General features: G+C 32.4%; 1 protein-coding gene across 2 annotated transcripts in view; it reads left to right on the top strand.

Moving 5' to 3' along the window:
• LOC101893392 (uncharacterized protein DDB_G0283357) overlaps nucleotides 1-10,042 on the top strand; it is a 137,021-nt gene extending 126,979 nt beyond the window's left edge. For both annotated transcript variants that reach the window (XM_059130319.1, XM_059130318.1), the window contains 3 exons: nucleotides 117-560; nucleotides 8,126-9,090; nucleotides 9,334-10,042. In XM_059130319.1, the coding sequence (XP_058986302.1) occupies nucleotides 117-560; nucleotides 8,126-9,090; nucleotides 9,334-9,971 (2,047 nt within the window). In that variant the 3' untranslated portion in view covers nucleotides 9,972-10,042. The remainder of the gene's footprint in view (nucleotides 1-116; nucleotides 561-8,125; nucleotides 9,091-9,333) is intronic.
• Nucleotides 10,043-20,416: the final 10,374 nt, after the last annotated feature.

Genomic DNA, 20,416 nt, shown 5'->3' with positions numbered 1-20,416 from the left:
TAACATGTTCTGAGCCACATTGAGGTTACATTAAATACCATAAAGAAAAACAATTGTTGATGTAATATAAAAGACCAACGATTAATCACCCCCTTTTCCATTGCTCTTTGTTACAGTGAAACCGAGAATCCTTTGCGTCATACCAGGGCCCGGTCACAGCCATTTCGCAATAACAATAATATTGTTAATATGTTACCTACAAATACAGCAGCAACGGCAGGTGGACAATTTCTGGCAATGGGTAAAAGTTCAGCGGTGGCAGCAGCAGCCGGAAATGATACAGCAAATAATTTATTAAATAATAACAATAATAATAATAATAACAACAACATTAATAATAACAATCATTGCAATAACCATAATAATAATAACAACAACAACAATAATAATAACATTATTAATAACAGCAGTAGCAGCAGTAATGGTGTCACAACATTACCATCATCTTCATCTGCAGGAATTGGTAGTGGTAACACAACAACAACAACCACAACGGCATCGGGTATTAACAATTCAACCATAACAACACGGGCACGCAGTTTAGCCATTTATAGTAAACGGTAAGTTCACCAGAAACCCCCCAACCAACCACCCACACTTCCCCCGACACACACACACCAACTTCAAAATAATCCCAAAACCACTGACCCTTTTAAAGTTCAATATCTTTGTTGTTATTTTGAAATTCGAATGTTTAGCGATCGTGTGTGAAAAAAAAAAACAAAACTTGACAAAACAAGATTATTTTGTTATTGCTTTCCTGTTTTGTTACCCTAATGTTTGCTATCTTCCTTCCCTCTTCTATCCCCATTACAATAAACCCAAAAAAAAAAAATAAATTAAAATACCAATTATTTTAGATCCACTCGAAACAAACCACCTTCCTCCTCGTCCACATCCAAAAATATGAATAGTACTACTACCCCTAGAACAATTGTTACCCGCCAAAGCTTTAAACGTTCAATGTCTTCCAGTCTACCGTGTGCAAGAAAAGTTTTCTTTTTAACGTAAAACGTGTTTGCCACCTACGCACCCAACCACATCCCCTTCCCTACAAACTGCGCCCAAAAGCGTGAATGAATAAGAAAGTATGTTAGCTTTTCTTCTTATCATGTATTTTTTTAAAAATTTTGTTTTCCTGTTTTTTAATAATTAAATTTAAAGTTTTACCACTTTTTTTTGTTATTGGCCTAATGCTTTGAATGTTATTCTACAATTGTGTTTTTGTTCATGTTGCCAATTCTTGCGTGTTCTTTTTTCTTTCTTTTTTTTCCTTTTTCCAATTTTTTATAGAATATTAAATTTTAATTATATTTAAATTTGTGAATTTTGGTACAGTGGATTTGTTAGGTAGCTTTAGATTTGTGTTATTATTGATTTTGAAACCTGTATTAACAAGAAGGAAATGAAAAGGAGGTGGATCCTCAATGGATATATTGTGACCTTCTAAGAATAGGAAGCCTGTTGATTGTAATTAGGTCTGTTGACGGTAATGGAGATATATGATCAGTAAGAAGAGTCTTTTATTGTCAGAAGTCTCACAAGAATCTTTTATATCAAGACGATCATAGAAGACCGGAAGGTATTCTCAAAGAAGACCAGAAAATCTTCTCATAGAAGACCAAAAGGTCTTCTCGTAAAAGATCACTTCACATAGAAGGCCAAGAGATCATCTCATAGAAGACCAAGAGGTCTTCTCATAGAAGACCAATCGGTTTTCTCATAGACGAAAATACATTTTGACGGTTTTCTATGGATTAGAGGGCTTTTGGAAGAGATATTTTCCAGATCGTTGAATAAAAAGTCTTCTAATTTGTATTCTATAAGTAGAAAATCTTTAATCGGTCTTGGAAAGTTAAGGAACACTAGGGTTCAGTCTTCGGAAGAAAGACCTTAAAAACCTTTTTTAGGAAGTTTGTTAAAAGCATTTCCATGAAAGAAAGACTTGTAGGTAGTAATCAATAGAATATCTTCGATCGGCCTTCGACGGATTTATGGCAAAACGTAGATTTTTTAAAAATATTTTTTTAAGTCTATATGTCCTGTCTATTATTTTTTTAAGGTTCATCAAATCATTAAAAGTGTATTTTTTAAAAATAATTTTTCAAGGATCATCCGACCAATAAACGTGGATTTTTAAAAAATATTTTTTCAAGGACTATCTGACCAATAAACGTGGATTTCTAAAAAATATTTTTTCAAGGACCATCAGGCCAATAAAAAATTTGATTTTTAAAAAAATATTTTAAGGACCATTCGACCAATAAACGTGAACATTTTAAAAATATTTTTCCAATAAACCCGGACTTTTTGAAAATATTTTTTGAAGGACTATCTGACCCAAGAATCCACGTTTATATTCCTTTAAATATATCATTTCAAGGACAATCAGGGAATATACTTGGTTTTTTAAATATATTCCTTCGAGGAATATCAGTGGTGTCAAACTTGAATTTTTTTTCAAGGACTTTAAAATATTTTTGCAAGGACCAACAGGCCAAAGTCTTACACGTTTTTTTAAGAGGTTGTTTTTTAGAGTCATATGTAAAGTTACTATCAAATTTATATTTAGCTTGCCTTTAGGATCTCCTCAAAATGTTAAAACTGGATATTGCTATTGGGCGATTGTCAAAGACATGCCCGACACATGTGGAAAGTGACTTTCACAATTATATTTAGAATTTTTATAGCATATTTTTAGGAGCTCCACAAAATTTCTTTGAACTGACAGTTACACTTACAATTCGCAGAACGGAAGCATTTTTGGTGTGGAAATAAAATACATTCTGATGTATAAATCAAACATTTGCAAGTCGATTAAGAAAAACTGAGTGGAATAATGCTGCTCTAGCCCAAAGTGTGGAAGAAAATCCACTCTAATTCTCGTCGTTTAGTTGGAGTTTCTCCCTCCCACACAAAACGTCAACATTTTCAAACGAGAAATTAAAATTCGATTCCATTCAGATTTGGTATACGGCTTCGGAACCTCCCCTATAAAGGGTCAACAGTTTGAATAATCCTAACGAAAGGCTGGGGGTATACATCTGTCAGCAAAACCAACTGATACTATTTTACTTGTTTTAATTTTTCATTGAATATCAAAATCACACCTCTTCTTGGAAAACCTTGGAAATGTATTTTATTTTGTCTTTTAGAAAATTTCAAAGGTCGTTTTGGGATTGAGCCTCTTACTGGGCTTTTTAGAATTGAAGGCCTCTTGAAAACCTCAAACTTATCCTTTATGTATAAATGTAAAACTTTAAAAAAAAATTGGAAATATTATCTCTTGGAATAAAATACCTTTGACTATGGATAGAAGAGCTTTAGCTGATCTTCTATGGTTTCTTAATTAGATCTCTATGGCCATTTCTATTAACCTAAGGCATCACACAGGTCGAAAACTTCCAAATACGAATAAAAAATTTTTTGAAATGTAGGGACATCTAGGGATGGTAGGATAGATTTCAAAGGTCCTTTTTTGAATTGAAACACCTTACTGGTCTTGAATTGAGAATTGAAGCTCCTTTGGAATTGAAATCCTCAAATTGGTATTTTATGTATAGAAAACCTTTTACATAATTTGAATAGATTATCTCTTGGATTAGGGATAGAAGATCTTAAGCTGATCTTCTATGGATAGAGGATTCTTAACAGATCTTATATGGACGTTTCTATGTACCTAAGGCTCCCAACAGATCTGAATAGAAAACTTCTACATTCTTCTCCTATGAATAAAATAATTGTAACAGGTATTTTAGGGATGAAAGGGCATGTCTTCTAAAATGTCTTCTCCATAAAAAAGACCACATGAATATCTAACCAAGATAAAAGGCCTCCTGGAAAGTCTTCTCAACAAAATTTCATTATTTTTGTGTTGTTATTCCACTGTACTAAATTATTAACTACTTCGTTTTTCTTGTTTGGTTTAGTAAAATTTTTTTTGGTTTTCTTTTATAACATTTTTTATGGCATGTAGCAATTTTCGTTTTCTTTATTTATAGCATTTTCTTGCTTAGTTTTAACTAACAAAATTAAAAAAAAAAAAACATATTTAACCCTAATACTTTGTTAATATTTTACAAAATAAAATAAGCCATCCCTCCCCCTTCCCCTTTCTTAAGCTTTGTACGAAGTCTAATGCAAAAACTTAAATCCTGATGACCTGGTGTTTTGTAGCAACAGAAAAATGCCTATAATTATCACCATCACTACCTACCCCCGCCCCCAACAACCAATAATATTATTAATGAAATCTCCCTCAAAACTATTTTTTTTAAATTGACCCACAAAGCAGCAGCTAAATTGTACAAAAAATATAAATTGTGAAAATGTACAAATTATTTAAAAATCAATAAAACCAGTAATAATGCACAAATTAATTTTTATATGTATGACTTTTATATACATTATTGAAAATTCTAAAAAAATATATAAATATTCTATTTAACCAACATTGTTTATTTTGTAAAATAATATTCAATTTATTTATTAGTTTGTATAGAAATTATATAAGTAAAGTAAAAACCTAGCATCATAACCACTCCTCTATCTGATTTTAATTTTTTATATATAACCTTTTGTTGTTGTAGCCATTCAAAATTCTGTGTATCCTCTATTATTTTTGTTTTTAATATAACTGACTTTTTACAATAAATGATTTTATGCATGATCAATAAAAACAAAATTTAATTTACAAACCAATGTAAAAAATTTTCCACCCACCCAAAAAACCTGTTGTATTATTTTTTTATTATTTTTCTAATGGTTAAGTTGCTCGTGTTTTGTTATCCTTTCCCTCTCCACTTGTTGAATTGATTGCTCTCTGTCTCTTGTCTTGTATACACATTTGTTTTGTCCATTTTCTGTTGTCAATATGTTGTCGCCTTGTTTGTGAGTGTTTTATTTATCACCTACAAAAGAAAGAAAAACTATTTTGCGGAAAATTCTTTTAAGTTGTTAGTAAGGAATTTCCTTTGATTTTTAAGAAGGTGGTTTTAATATAAATAAAAATAGAACTATCGAAGGCTTAAACTAGCACTTTTAGAAAAAATAGAAATATCAGGATCAAAAAATAAGTTTTTTTTGTTAAAATGTTGAATCTGTTAAATTTCAGGCTTTTCAAAATTGTAGATTTATGGATTTTTAACTAGAGCATCAGTCTATAAAATTGGATTTTGTTTTAATCGGGAAGAAGATCATAGCACAGCTAACTATCATCATTTATCGGGGATTTTAATAAAAAATTTTCAAGGACGATTATACCACTTACAAGGGATTTTCAAAAAATATTTTTCCAAGGGCCATCAGACTATTTGGTGGGTACTAATGGTGTTGATCAATCTATGAAATGTTCTTGTGCAATTTCATATCAATATTTTTGAACAACTATTACCACCATCAAACGTAGAGTTCGTAAAAAAATTTAGTAATTACTGGCCCAAATGTCCCCATCGGAAAAAAGGTTTTATCAGACCCTTTTAAACCCTCAGCCATATGGCTGGCGAGGCTATATATCATTTGATACGGCCAAAACGTGCCTCATCGAAATAACGGTTTTAGACCCTAGGTCTCTTTGGACCAAATTCGTTTCAGGCCATTTGGAGTGGATTTAGCGATGTCCGCCCATCCGTCTGGCCTCCTATCTAGTGCGAACAATAACTCTCGAAGGGAGTATCCGATTTGATCCAAATTTGGTATATCGTAATATTATTGTCAAACTTAGATCGAGTTCGGAGATAAACAATAACGGTACCTTCCCCACAGAAGTTCGAAATTTTAAAAAAAAAGCATTTTACTGCACAATAAGAGAAACGATAATCCGATTTTGCTCCAACTTTGCAAATCTTAATATTTGCGTCAGTGCTACGTCAGGTGCCTCACCCACAAATGGTCAAAATTTTGAATAATTATAACTCTTATAAAATGTGATGTAAGAGTGCGATTGTCTTCAAATTACGCACCTCACAATATTTTTAGTAACCTAAGATCTGGCGACAAGATGGAACATCTCGGTCTACTCCTTTTGGTACCTCCCCAACAAATGGTCGAAATTTTCAAAGAATATATTTTCTGCACAGAAAGAGGAAACGATAATCCGATTTTGCTCCAACTTTGCAAATCCTTATATTTCCATATAGTCCATCCAGTATCTCCCCCACAAAAGGGTCAAAATTTTGAATAATTATAATTCTTATAAAATGTGATGTAAAAGTCCGATGGTCTTCAAATTACACACATCACAATATTTTTATTAGCCCAGGATCTGGTGCGGAGATAGAATATATCGGTCCACTACTTCTGGTACCTCACCCACAAAGGGTCAACATTTTGAATATTCATGAAGCTCATAAAATACGAAATTAACATCTGATTCAATTCAGATTTGGCACATCTCAATACTTCCGTCAACAGAAGATCTGTTATAAATGGTAGAGATTAGAACATTTCTCCAGGTAACTCCTCCACATAAGGTTTAAGATTTTGAATAACCAAAACGATCATAAAATCCGAGATAAGCATCCGGTTCTCTTCATATTTCACACATCTCATTATTTCTACTAACCCATCGGTCCACTCCTTCTGGTACCTGGTAATATTCGATTCCATTCAGACTTGGCAAATCTCAATTTTCCAGTCCCTTTCCTTCGGAACCCACTCCATAGAGGGTCAACAATTTGAATAATCATAACAGAAGTCAAAATATATTTAAATAGTCGAACATTGGCTGACTAACTTGTTTTTTGGCAAAATTCTTACAAATATTTTCTGGAAATGTAATGGAAATAGATACCCCTTTTCTTTGGTGACTTTTAGTAAAATTTAATGAAGAATACTCTTGTCTTTGATGACGTCCTTCTAGAATGATGCCTTGTAAGAGAATTTTGCATATATCAATAAAAGTACGGTCCCGAAAATGTGTTTGTAGAAAAATTTGACTTGTTACGATGCTGTTAAAATGAAAGTAACAAAAAGGACCAAAACGGGCTTTGTTGCCTCGCTTGGGAGTTTAGATTTTCAAACAAACAATCCTCTTATTGTTAACAATAACTAAAATCAACAGATACAAAGTAATCTTAATACATACATTTCAAAATATTTGGAAGAGTGGGGAACTTGACCCCTCTATTTAAGTTACTTTGCGATATAAACTTTCAAATCGTCGATACCCGTTTCTTTTATTTTAGTTCTACCTTATATTCTGCTGGATTTATTGGGTTTCCGCATCGAAAATATTTGCCATTGACTGGATTCGATCTTCACTCAATATTGGTTACTTTTTCTATGAACTAACCCCTGATTCTGATCAGGCCATAACTTTGACTTGTCTAATAACTGCAAAATCAAAAAAAAATCTATTTTTGGTCTATACCCGGAAAAGTTTGCTATGATCTTCTATCCTGGCTATTTTCTGATCCGGGCATAAACGGCTAAATTTCATGACGATCGGGCAACAATTGCGTCGTATAGAGTGATTGTAAATTAACATGGACAGATGGGCCGAAACACACGGCTTGTATATTTACTTAGCTCATCGTGAATCTAGGACCGCTATTTTGAAGTGTTACAAATCTTTCCCTCATAACATAGTTTTGTGGGGTATAAAAACGTATTTTTTTTTTTAAATAGACCAACAACTCTTAAAAATTGTCAAGATCTGGAGCCTCTATTGGATATTATTTTTATTAGGGAGTTTTCTGTACTTATATTTTCGTGAGATTTTGCCTCCAGACAATTTCTAATCCAAAAAATACATAACTCAATATAATGCCATTTTATTATTTAATCCAGAACACTTTGTTTCGAATTCCATCATATTTTATGTTTTCCGCAAAATAATTTACGCTAAAACCCCACACTCAAATAGTTCCCGTAACTCTTTGTGTTATTCCTTCTTCTTCAATTCCATTTGAATGAAAATCTGGTGAGAAAAATTACGACATAAAAACTTTTCTTCTTTTTTCTCTTTTTTGTAACTTTTTTCTTCTTGAATCTTTTTTCTATGGTGAATGAAATTCTGTCATGGCTATGGATTTCTACAACAAAAAATTTAAACTTTGGTGATCTGTTTTACTAAACCCTGCAACAACATCCAAAATTGGTGGACATCAATTTCATTTCACAATAGAATGGGTCTAATGCATTTACGCAAAGCCGAACAGCAACAAATCACCCACAGCAATGTCACTGCCGCCAATAACAACAACAACAACAACAACAATAATAATAACAATAACAATACAACAACTAGTCTCAGCAAACAAACCAAAACCTATCAAAATACCCTCATCAGTTCAGCAACGTCCAATAATAATAGTGGTGCTGGTGGTGGTGGTGGTACTGGATCTGGAATTGAAAGCAAAATTCCCATTGTAAGGGCCACAGCAGCTTTATTAGATTTAAATCCGGTGGTTGGAACAGCTGTTTCGGGTATGGTGGGGTCTTGTGCCACAATACCACCTTCTCGGAGTTCTAATCGTTTATCAAGTTTGGTGCACCCCGGAGGAGGTGGGGGCACAAGTGGCAGCTCCACTCACCACATGACCTTGAGGGGCCGCTCACGTTTACGTTATCATCATCGCCATAATGATGGAGGTGGTGGTGGTCAACCACCTCCTCCCTGTACCATAACAACGGCTCGTTATTATCGCGATGTTTCAGCCTTGCCTCAGGTTTTGGGTGGCGGCAGTGGCATTGCAGGTGGTTTGACGACACGTTCATCATCGGCCAATTTGGATTTCAATTCGAATCCAGTTGGTGGCACCCTTGAAGAGGCCGGCAGCAACATGAACATTAACAACAGCAACAACAACAACAGAAACAATAACATCCAATCCAATAGTTGTAGTAGTAGTAGTTGTAGTAAGCTAGAAGAACGCCTTGGCCACATGGCCAACAACAACAATAGAAAATCGCCGCCAATCTCATCCTCCTCCTCCAATTCATGTACAGCTACCTCAGTTTCGGCCAATCATTCAAATTCCTCCTCAGATGCAGAAACCCTCAAGTCCACAACCAACAATAACAACAATTCAAATCTCACAAGCCATTCGAATAATAACAACAACAACAATAATAGCAACAACAACCACAGTAATGTCCCCATTGATAATAATTTTATGCCAAACACACAATTAAACACAAATTTCTCTACATCTAATTTTTCTAACATCATCCATCTTAATGTCCCCCCTACCACCACCTCCTCGCCTTCTCCCTCCCTTGATAATGAAATTTCCTTGGCCATATCCACCCATACACCACCTCCATTACCTACAACAACCTTTTTAACCTCATCATCGTCATCATCTCCCTCACCGTCTCATCATAATTTAGATACAAATCGTCTTAGTCGAAATTCGCAAAGGTCCTCCATGGGTGTCGGCTCTTCATCATCGCACATACCCTCCTCATGCAGTGGCGGTGGTCCATATGCAGGACTACCATACGGCAGCGGTGGCGGCGGCGGCAGTAACATTAAACGCAACAAACGTTCCTTGAGCAGTACTCGCATCGAAAAGGACAAATGTGATGAGTACAACAACAAATTACTAAGGAAAACCAGTAGCAACAACAACAACAATCAAACAACGTCCAATAACAACAACAGCTCAGCAGCTGCTGCTACCTCATCGGCCAGCATATCGGCGGCAACAACAGCAGCCGCCTCCTCATCCTCAGCGTCCAGCAGTACTTCCACCCTAACCGGCGGTGGCAGTTTTCGTTCCCGTTATCTGCGACACACCACCTCCGGCCACTTGGTAGAGTCCTCAACTGCTTCCTCGACATCGTCGGCATCTACATCGGGTATACCCACACCCACTAGTCAAGGTATGTATGTGCCACGTGGCAAATATAGCTCTTCGGTGCTGGCCAATCCAAGCAGCAGCAGCCACAACCACAGCACTGAACGTGACCAGCAGCAGCAACAGCAGCGTTTGTCCTTGAAGCTGCGCAAAAAAATAAGTTACTAGAATTTGGGGTATTTACCTATTCGTAGGTATATCAAAGGGAAACGACGTCGAAGAAGAGATTTATTATTTGAAACTTAAAAATGTTTTATTTTTTTTTTAATTTTTAAATTTTAATTTTTAAAATTATAATTTCCTATTTTTTTATTTCAAATAATCCTTGTCTCCCTTGTCCTAATTTTTTAATTGTTATCATCAATGATTGTTAAATATTGGAAAAAAATATTTTAAAATTGAAAAGTGTTGAAGGATATATTTTAAGAAGGTAAGTGCCCATATTGCCACCGGCTATGTGAAATGGTACCAAGAGGTATAATTGGCGTTTTAAACTATATTTGTTATTATTTTTTAATATTTTGTTTCTTTTTTGTCTTCTTATAGAGCACTAAGATACCTCTATGTATCGATGAAATTTAGAAGGTCTCTGGACTTGCTATGAAAATCATAATTAACATCCCTGAGGAGATAGGCCGTTTGAATTTTCCTCATAAAGAAAGAGAGCTAACCAATTTTTTACTTATGGTACGGGAAGTTGGTTTAAAATGTATTTTTCGTATGCCTTAGATTTTTAAAGGTGGACGATCATTGAAAGGTCTTTCATAACTGAGAAAAAAATAATTTTGAGGCCCTTTAAACTTTTGCAATTGAAGAAGACCTTTGGTAAATCTCTAAAAACATTTTATTAATTTTTTTTAAAGAAATTGATCTTCTGGTCTACTGTCTATAGAAGATCTCTCTTAATGTACAGATCAGCAACATATACAAGACGTAGAAGACCTAATAGTTTTCCATATGTAAATGATCTCCTAATGAAGGCAGGTCTTCCAAGGCAGATATTCTTAAGCTTTCCCACATGTAGAAGACCTCTCATAAATGTCCAATTGATGGAAGACCCTCCACAGATAGAATGCCCTTTCGAAGGTCATCTGTGGAAGAAGACCTACCTAAGATCTCACTTGAAAATTTTTGTAAAAAAGCTAGCAGGAACTTGATAAAGTCTTCTGGTCTCCAGCCCACTGGAGATTGTCTCTTAGAGGGTCCATTTACATTAAATGACTACACAAATTACCAACAGATAAGTGGTCAGGGTATTTTGTTTTTCTGCATTTGTTTGTAACAGTCAAAAGGTAACAAGATAGTTCCTTTTGGATGATCTGCGCATAGAATCACATTCTGAGTTGATTAATGCAAGTCCGTCCCATGGTTCCTTTTGAAGATCTGCATGGAATCACATTCTAAGTCGATTTATGCATGTGCGTCCGTCTGTCTGTCCGTCCATGTATTTTTGTAAACAAAGTACAGGTCGCATTTATTGCCCCATTCTAATGAAATTTTGCACAAATCATTTGTTTGACCCAAGGATGAACCTTATTAAAATTGGAGATAATCGGTCAAATTTAGATATACCTCCCATATACATCTCCCAAATATTATGGTATTTTGCACATATGACCAGATTAGGCCTGGAAATAAGTAAGCCATATTTGATCGAAATCGGCTCAGATATAGCTATAGCTCCCATATATATTATTCATCCGATTTCTTATTTTTGCCTTCCACAGTCATAATATGTCCTCCGTTACAACGATATTCGGGGAAGTATACCAAATTTAGCTCAGAAATACTTCAAAAATTTTATCGACATCGGTTCAGATTTGAATATATCTCCCATATATATCTTTATCCGATTTCAAGTTAAGTGTACACCAAATGTGTAATACAAGCCCGAATTTTCCCTAACTTTGTATAAAATCTAAGAGTTCATTATTGGAATTGCTAAGAACTGATAGGAAATTATAAAAATTACTTTTTATTTAATTGCATGCGTATAAAAATTTTATTTATTTTATGATCTCGTTATAAATTATTTTTGAATTTATTGAAATACATTTATACATTTCCTAAGACTGAAAAAATGAAACTTGAGCATAAATTTAAAAACAAAAAAGAACTATTTTTTTGATGTATTGGAGTCCGACGGAATTACGGTGTCCATTTCACAAGCTAGCTTTCATAAACTTGAACTATTAGCTAAATTTTTAGATGGATGGCTTTTCACTCCGTCACTTTGTTTTTAGGTAATGATGACGCATGCATGATGTAAATTTAGGTTTGTGCAATATTTTGTTTTTAACATATATATCATGTTTTAAACACATTTTTAAATCTGAGTAGAACTACATAGTCAAGTTTATCAAAGGATATACATTTCATGTAGTATTTCCCAATTCTAAAACTATATTCTTATGTAGCATTTATAATTTATAGGGCTGATGGCCCATTGGAAAACTTTTTTTCTCACAGGCATTTCGTCATCCAAATGTGGGACTACTTTTAATGTCCATTGAAAAAATACATTATTTAAAGAACTGTCTTTTTGTTTGATGTTTCTAATCGAATAGAATTCTTGAAGGTGTAGAGCAAGGAGCAGAATAATTGTAGTCTGGAGAAGTATTACATATTAATTATGCTTATAGAGTGCTCCCTCTTCTATACTTATATATATTTTTTTTTCAAATTATTTACAGATATATAGAGTGAATCGTCTTTACATATCCTCTATAGACGAAGATACACCTTAGAAGTCTATAAAATAGTTTTCGATGACGATTTCATGTGACTCCGATTCGCAGCATGTTGCCTCAATATACCCTACACCACATAGTGGTAAGGGCATTATGTCTTTGTGCATTTGTTTTGCAACATGGAGAAGGAAGCGAGATAGACACATAGTAACTTTTGAGGATCTACATAGAATCACTTTCTGAGTCAATTTAAGTCAGTCCATCCGTCCATGTATTCTTGTGAACAAAATGCAGGTCGAATTTATTATCTAATTGAGAAGAAATTGTGCAAACAATATTTTTTGGTCCAAGGACGAACCCTATTGAAATTGGTGATAATCGGATCAGATTTAGATATAGATCCCATATATCTTCAACCGATTTCGGGTTAATTGTGTACCAAATGGTTAACATAAGTCCAAATGATCTATATTTTGGTACATTCCACCGAATTCAGTCTAGAAGCAACTAAATCAAATTTGGAGAAAATCGGTTCAAATATAGCTATAGCTCCAATATATGTATTTCATTCGATTTGGGGTTTTAAGTCGCTCACATGCGTAATATGCGCTCCAGAAGAATGATATTTGGTACCGTACATCAGATACAGCTCGAAAATACCTCTGTCAAATTTTATCGAGATGGGTTCAGATTTGGATATAGCTCCCATATATATGTTTCATCCGATTTGTTGTTTAAGTCCCTCAAAGTCGGAATACGCATTCGGCAACAATGATATTTGGTACCAGATGTCAGATACAGCCCAGAAATACTTCAGCCAAATTTTTTCAAGATCGGTTCAGATTTGGATATATGTCCCATAAATATCTTCAACCGACTTCGGGTTTATTGTGCACCAAATGTCCAATATTAGTCCAAAAGTCCTGAATTTTTGTACATCCGACCGAATTCAGCCTAGAAGTATGTACATAAAATTTGGAGAAAATCGGTTCAGATAAAGCTATAGCTCCAATGTATATGTTTCATCCAATTTGGTGTTTAAGTCCCTCACATTCGTAATATGCATTCGACAACAACGATATTTGGTACCAGATATCTTATAAAGCTCGGAAATACCTTTGCCAAATTTTATTGAGAACGTCTAAGATTTAGATATAACTCCAATATATATCCTTAATCCGATTTCAGGTGTAGTATGCAAATAATGTTTAATATCAACACAAAATGGAGTGCATTTCGGGACGTACGTTTCCATTTTGTACAACTCGGTTCCGAAATATATTTTTTTTTAATATAATCCTTCTCCAAGTGATATCATGCTCTAAAGCCAAATGTTGATAGGTGGTATGATCTACTTGAAATGAATCCTTTTGTTACGGGAGCTCTACTAAATATGCATAGTAGTATATGGTATCATATAGTCGGCCCCGCCCGACTTTTGACTTTACCTTACTGGTTTTAAATGGTGATTGATACCTCATCTTCTTTTCAGTCTAATATCGCTGCAGATTTATGGCTTCATTGTTTGATGAGAGCCTTCAATTTGCTCCAGCTTCAAACTTGTATCCATCTTATTCGTTAACTTTTTGCGTCGAATATTTTCTGAAATCACTATAACTCTTATAATACTTGAGTAATAGACTGATATCTATATCCTTTCTACATCTCTAAAACGTATTAAACCAACAACGATATTTGTTTATATTACTTTTAATGTGCAATTAAGAGTAAATAATAAACAATCAATTAAAAGAGATTTTCTTTTAGATTTTCTGTTTTACAAAAAAATTTTAAACCATCCATCCAAACATCTTACATATATAGGCATTTTCAAATCTTGCAAGAGATCGAAATATTGCTTCTAGTATTAGTTCCATATAAAACTATGCTAAGGGCCCGGTGCTCTTAGAAGCAATTTTAGGGAGAATTCGAATAGAATTGTACCCCTAACAGATGTCAAAGTTAAAATTGTGAAATAGATTTTTTTTTTTGAAAATTAATTAAATTGAAACTTTTTATATCCCAACAATCATTGATGATAGGTAATTTTCTATAAAAAAAATTGATTTTTAAAAGATTACTTAAATTAATTACGATTATTGAAATAAACAAACTCCACTCTCTTAATTTTTCCCTTTACGAAAAATTCAAATATATATTCTAAAACTTAAGTGCAAATATTAACAAAAACAATGCGAATGAAATGAAATGAAAAAACAAAAACATTATCTTGTTTCTTATGAATTTTTTTACTTGTAAAACAAAAGAATTTTTTACTAGAATAAATATTTAACTAAAATTATTATAAACAACAAAATAGAAAATATTATGGATTAAAATTAAGAAAATGAATGAAAAAAAACCTAATACCTAACTAAAAATCAAATAGTAATAAGTATTAAAAAAACAGAAAACAAAAAACATATACATATATGTACCTTGATTTCAAAATCAAATATTATATGAGAAAACAAAAACCAAGGTTTATAAAGTTTTAATTATTTCTTAAAATATTTTTATACAACAAAAAAAAAAAAAAAACATCATCATCGACAACAAAAGCAAAAAAAAAAACAACATCATCATAATCATTGTGTGCATTATTTTTCCAAGAAAAAAAAAATAAAATTATTAAAACTCTTCCCTTTTTTTGTTTGTTTGTTTTTTTTTTAAGATATTTTGTTGATTGTTATTTCTGCTAGGAATAAAAATATATACATACATAAAATAAATATAATGTATATAATCATATTTTTATAATTTTTTTAGTGATCTGTAAATATGATTTACCTACCCCTTCTTTTGAAACCTTTTAGTATGTACTCCGTTTTTTTTATTAAAATGTTTTATAGATTTAAAAATAAAAAATAAATCACAATGTAATATGCCTTAAATTGTACAAAGAATATAGAACAAATATTATCGCGTACCATGTCGTTTTTCTATTAACAAATATTATAAATTATTATCAAACTAACAACAGCAACAGCATTAAAAAATTTAATGTTAAGAACATTTCTAAATAAAAAATATCAACAAAAAAATAAATCTATAAACTGAAATACTGAAATATCCATAATGAATTAAAAAAGCCATTAATAATATATTGCTTGAAACTGTAAACTGTATGCATGCATGGTACATAATTAAATACCTTAAAAATAAAAACTTGTTAAGTTTTTTCTTCCTTGTTATAAACAAATTTGTTTGTAAACCAATTATTTTATGTCCAATGATTTATAAAATTTATATTTATCTGAATATTTAATATTTGTCAATACTTTTATGGCATTCTATGTGTGTGTGCCTGGTTGGAAAATGTTCAGAATTCTACATTTATGAATAGCTTATTTTAAGCTTGACCTTATTATAAGTCTGACTTATTTTAAGTCTGATCATCCAATAGCAAGTCTGTGGCAAAATTTCATGATACCATTTTCACCTACTTGGTGATTTTCTTAGAATATTTTGGGTCCAAGTCAAAGCTACAACTATAGGCTATGTTTTGAACAGTTTTAGCCTAAATCTATTTGTTATGTACCAGATTTGAGACGACTTTTCTTATTAAAATTGTGTCTAAATTATAAAATTACGATTTCATAAGAGAATTCTGGCAAAATATCAGTTTATCATCAAAGACCTCTTAAATACCTCTAAATCGTATCGAAATTAAACTTTCACACATGGTACCTTTTTTCGGGTCTTCTTCTAAAGGTACAATTTTTTAACAATTTTCCACAGAATATTTGTTAAAAAATCTATAGATTAAAGATCTTTGACAGATCGATCTTTTATATGCCATCCCCATACTTCTACAGAAAGAGGATTTTAAAATGTTTCCTATTTTTTAAAGTATTTCCTATTAGGATTTTAAAATGTTTCCTATTAGTGTTTTTACAGGTTGTCTTCGAAGGCGAGACCTTCTACAGATTTTTATAGAGATAAGACTTCAATAGAATACGTTTTGTCATAGATAGTCCTCCGTAGATAGAAGCGTTTTTTATACCCTCCAACATACATAGTATGGAGGGCATATTAAGTTCGTCATTCCGTTTGTGACTCATCGAAATAATGAATTTTCGAAGATGGGCTATATCGGTCCACGATATCGCATAGCCCACATATAACGGTACCTCCCTATATTCAGTGTTTTGATGACTTTAGCAACATTTTTCAAATAAAATTGTTGGAAAATCCACATAAGGAGTTCTCTCTGAATACTTTACCCCCTGGAAGAGTATTATCTATATAGGTCCACGATATCATATATACCTCCCAATATTCTGTATTTTGATGACTGACACAAGAAGTTCTTTCTAAGCAATTTATCCCCTGAAAGAGAATTGTCTATATAGGTCCACGATATCGTATAGCCCACATAAAACGCTACTCCCTGATATCCGATATTTTGACGATTTTAGGGACATTATTCACCGGACTTGCTTCAAATGTCGTATTTAGATTTCTATATTATACCTATTCTATTCTATATCTAAACAGGTCCCCGTCTTTGTATAGACCCCAATATAACGGCTATATTCGGAATTTTTAAGATTTTAGCAGAATTTTTAATGGATTTTATTTTTTTGAAAATTTCCAAAGTCGTTCCTGCTTTTTTACTTGTTATGCATCTAATATTGTGAGAAAATTTATGTGTATAATCAGAAAAAAAACAACTTTTGCTCAGTTCCTATGAATTAAACATGTTGTTGGGATCATCCATATATAAAATTTGACAAGTGTCTATCTGTAGAAGACTTTAGCAGGTCTTCCACTAAAGGAGAATATTCCTGCAGAGAAAAAAATTATATAAAAATACCTTTTACCTACCGGTATTCCGTAGGAAGAATTACTTTATCCTCTTATGGAAGACCTTTTGTCAGGAACTAGTCTGCATATTTTTAAACTTGGCTCGATTTTAAATCCCATTTTTTGTTTTCAAATAATGTAAAGAATTGTTTTAAGATTTTAAGTTTTACTAAAAATTACACAAACTCTTACAAAAGATTCGTATATAAACAATTTAAACTCTAAAATTTTTAAAAATTACGAAAATATATAAAAAAGTTATATATATTTTTTTAATTTATTCGTTTCAATTTTAAATATCTAAACAAAGTTTTAAAAATTACTAAAATATATGTAAAAAAAAAAAAAAAAATATATATATATATATATATATATATATATATATATATATATATATATATATATTTTTTTTTTTTTTTTTTTTTTTTTTTAATTTATTCGTTTCAATTTTAAATCTCTAAGCTAAAAATAGTCTTATACTAATTGATAATATGGAAATCGTATTTTGTGATTTTCCATAAATTTTTTATGAACTTTGCATGCAGTTTTTACCAAAATGTCTCAAATATTTCCATTTCTTTTTAAAAATTTTATAAATCATTGGACATAACTATTTTGTTTCCATTTTCCCTTTTTTTGAAACATTTTCAAACTTGTTATACATTACTCTATTTATAAATATTTGCCTAAGCCAAGCAAAGATTGTTAGGTCCATCATCGTATGTATTTTGCATTATTTATGGAAATTTTGTAGTAAAATCAATTTATATAAATGCAAAAAAAATCTACATTGAATTATGCATTATAATGTCATTATATACAATAACATACATATAAATATATACTGTGTAAATGAATTATATAGCCTAAATATTTAAGAAGATAAACAGTTTAGCGAATAGATATTATTACAACTAACTGAAAAAATAAATGCATACATACATATATATTGAGTACATACACATATTACTTCAGAAAATTGATAACCAACCTCTCTCCCTCTCCTCTCTCTCTCTCGTATATTATAAATCGTCTAAATCATATATACAGATATTTGAACATTTGAAATAATAACTGAAACGTTGAAAGAATATATATAAATAAATAAAAATGCAAAAAATATGAAATTAAATATTTTTTATTAATACCTGAATATTATACCATGATTACATGTCACTTATTTAGAATTTAATAATTCACATAAGATACTGAAGAAGAAAAAAATTGAGAAAATATTTTAATGCAAAAAAAGCATTTTCAAATTAAATGTTTTCTTTTGCATTTTTTTTCAATGTTGTCAACTTCAAGTCATCTGTTATGAAATCTTAAATTTGAAATAATATGCATTTAAAAAAATGTTTTGAATTAATGAAAAATTGTGTAAATGAAACGACATGTAAATATGGTATAATCGCCCTCAAAATTTTTGATGAAGAGGATAAGTATTATACACAATTTTTATTATAAAGACTTGAATAATTACTAACCACGAGCAAAATTTAAGAATTAAAAAAAGGAAAAAATATAACTGCAGATTTAAGAGATTTTTTCTTAATTTGTTTTTAAAAAAACATCAAAATACGGGGTCAGATGAAAAAACTGCAACCAACTTCAGACTGATATCAAGGAAGTGAACGGAAGAAAACAGCAACATCAGCAGAAGTGGTTCGAAGAGTAAAGATGCGACTTGATCGGAACCCGCGTCGCAATAGCCGAAAAATGGCTCATAAGCTGAACATATCGCAAATATTTTATTCGGTAAATATTGAAAAATGAGCTCGGGGTAAAGTCATTGAAATTCCAAAAAGTGCAAGAACTTACACCGCAACATAAAGAAAATGGACTCAAAAGAACTGAAGAGTTGCTTCGCTTGGCCATAAGTGGTAGACTGCCGAAGTTTGGTTTTCTCCGATGAGAAAACATTCGTTGTCCTGTCCAGCAGTTTGTAAACAAACAAAATGATCGTGTTTACTTGCCAAAGAGGTCAGCCGAAAATGTACACATTCGTTTGGCCACCAGAACTCAAGCGCCGGACATGGTGATGGTGTGTGCCGCCATAACAGCCGATGGTCGCTCTCCGCTCTCATTAATCGACCGTGGCATCAGAATAAATGCCGAATAATATCGCGAAAATATTCTGGAGGGTATATTAAAGCCTTGGGCATGCAAACATTTTAGCCGCAGACCAACAGGACTCAGCACTATCGCACTCAGCATGCGCCACCAAAGAATGCTTACAAAATGAGGTCCCTCGCTTCATTTCCAGCGCACAATGGCCACCAATATTAATCCGTTGGACTATTGTGTCTGGAGTATTTTGGAAACCAAGGTTGGCACTAAAAAATAACAAAGTGTCGATCACCTCAAGCAAGCGCTTCGCCGAGAATGGGCCAAAATACCGCAGATCAACATTCGGGCAGCGTGGGACGGTTTTATTGGCCGTTTGAAGGTCACAGTTAGTGCCAAAGGTGACCAATTCGAACAAATCTAAACGTATTCTAAAATTTGATGCTATTTCCGACATTTTTTGCTTTCATTAAATAAAATTAAAAAAATTAAAAATTATGGCGTTGGACTTTGTTGCAGTTTTTTTTATCTCACCCTGTATATCAGACGGTTTAGAGGGGTTATTCAAGAACAGATTATTATTTATTTTCAAAAGTTTTACAGAATAAAAAAAATATCTTCGACTTTTTTCAAAAATGGACTACTATGCTGGCTTTTTTGTCTTTTTTAAGAAAATAACTTTTTATGTCACTATATGAAAACTTTTTGGGACAGGACAGTGTACCCTGTTAAACTGTTTGTAAGTGTGAAGTGTGAAAATAACGCAAATTGAAGGCACTCGTTCTTTTGCTTGGCCGTGCTTTAAACAGATCAAATTTTTCTGATTGCCTAGTAAATCCTCAACATTGCAATTGAAACAAAATGACCTGTTTTACCACAAGATGGTAATGCAGGACCACAGGACAGAGAAACCTTCACTAATAACAGGTAAGGCAAATAAATCAATAATTAGGGCCGCATAATTCTGCAAAGACAGTAAGTCTTTCATTGGGCGACGCCTGTGTCATTTTTGCATTTGTTTCTTTCTCACGCGTACAGTGCAAAAGC

This window comes from Musca domestica, unplaced genomic scaffold (genome assembly GCF_030504385.1).
Source record: "Musca domestica strain aabys unplaced genomic scaffold, Musca_domestica.polishedcontigs.V.1.1 72, whole genome shotgun sequence".
Taxonomy (NCBI): domain Eukaryota; kingdom Metazoa; phylum Arthropoda; class Insecta; order Diptera; family Muscidae; genus Musca; species Musca domestica.
The sequence above is the reverse complement of the archived record's forward strand: the minus strand, read 5'-3'. Positions and strand labels throughout refer to the sequence as shown.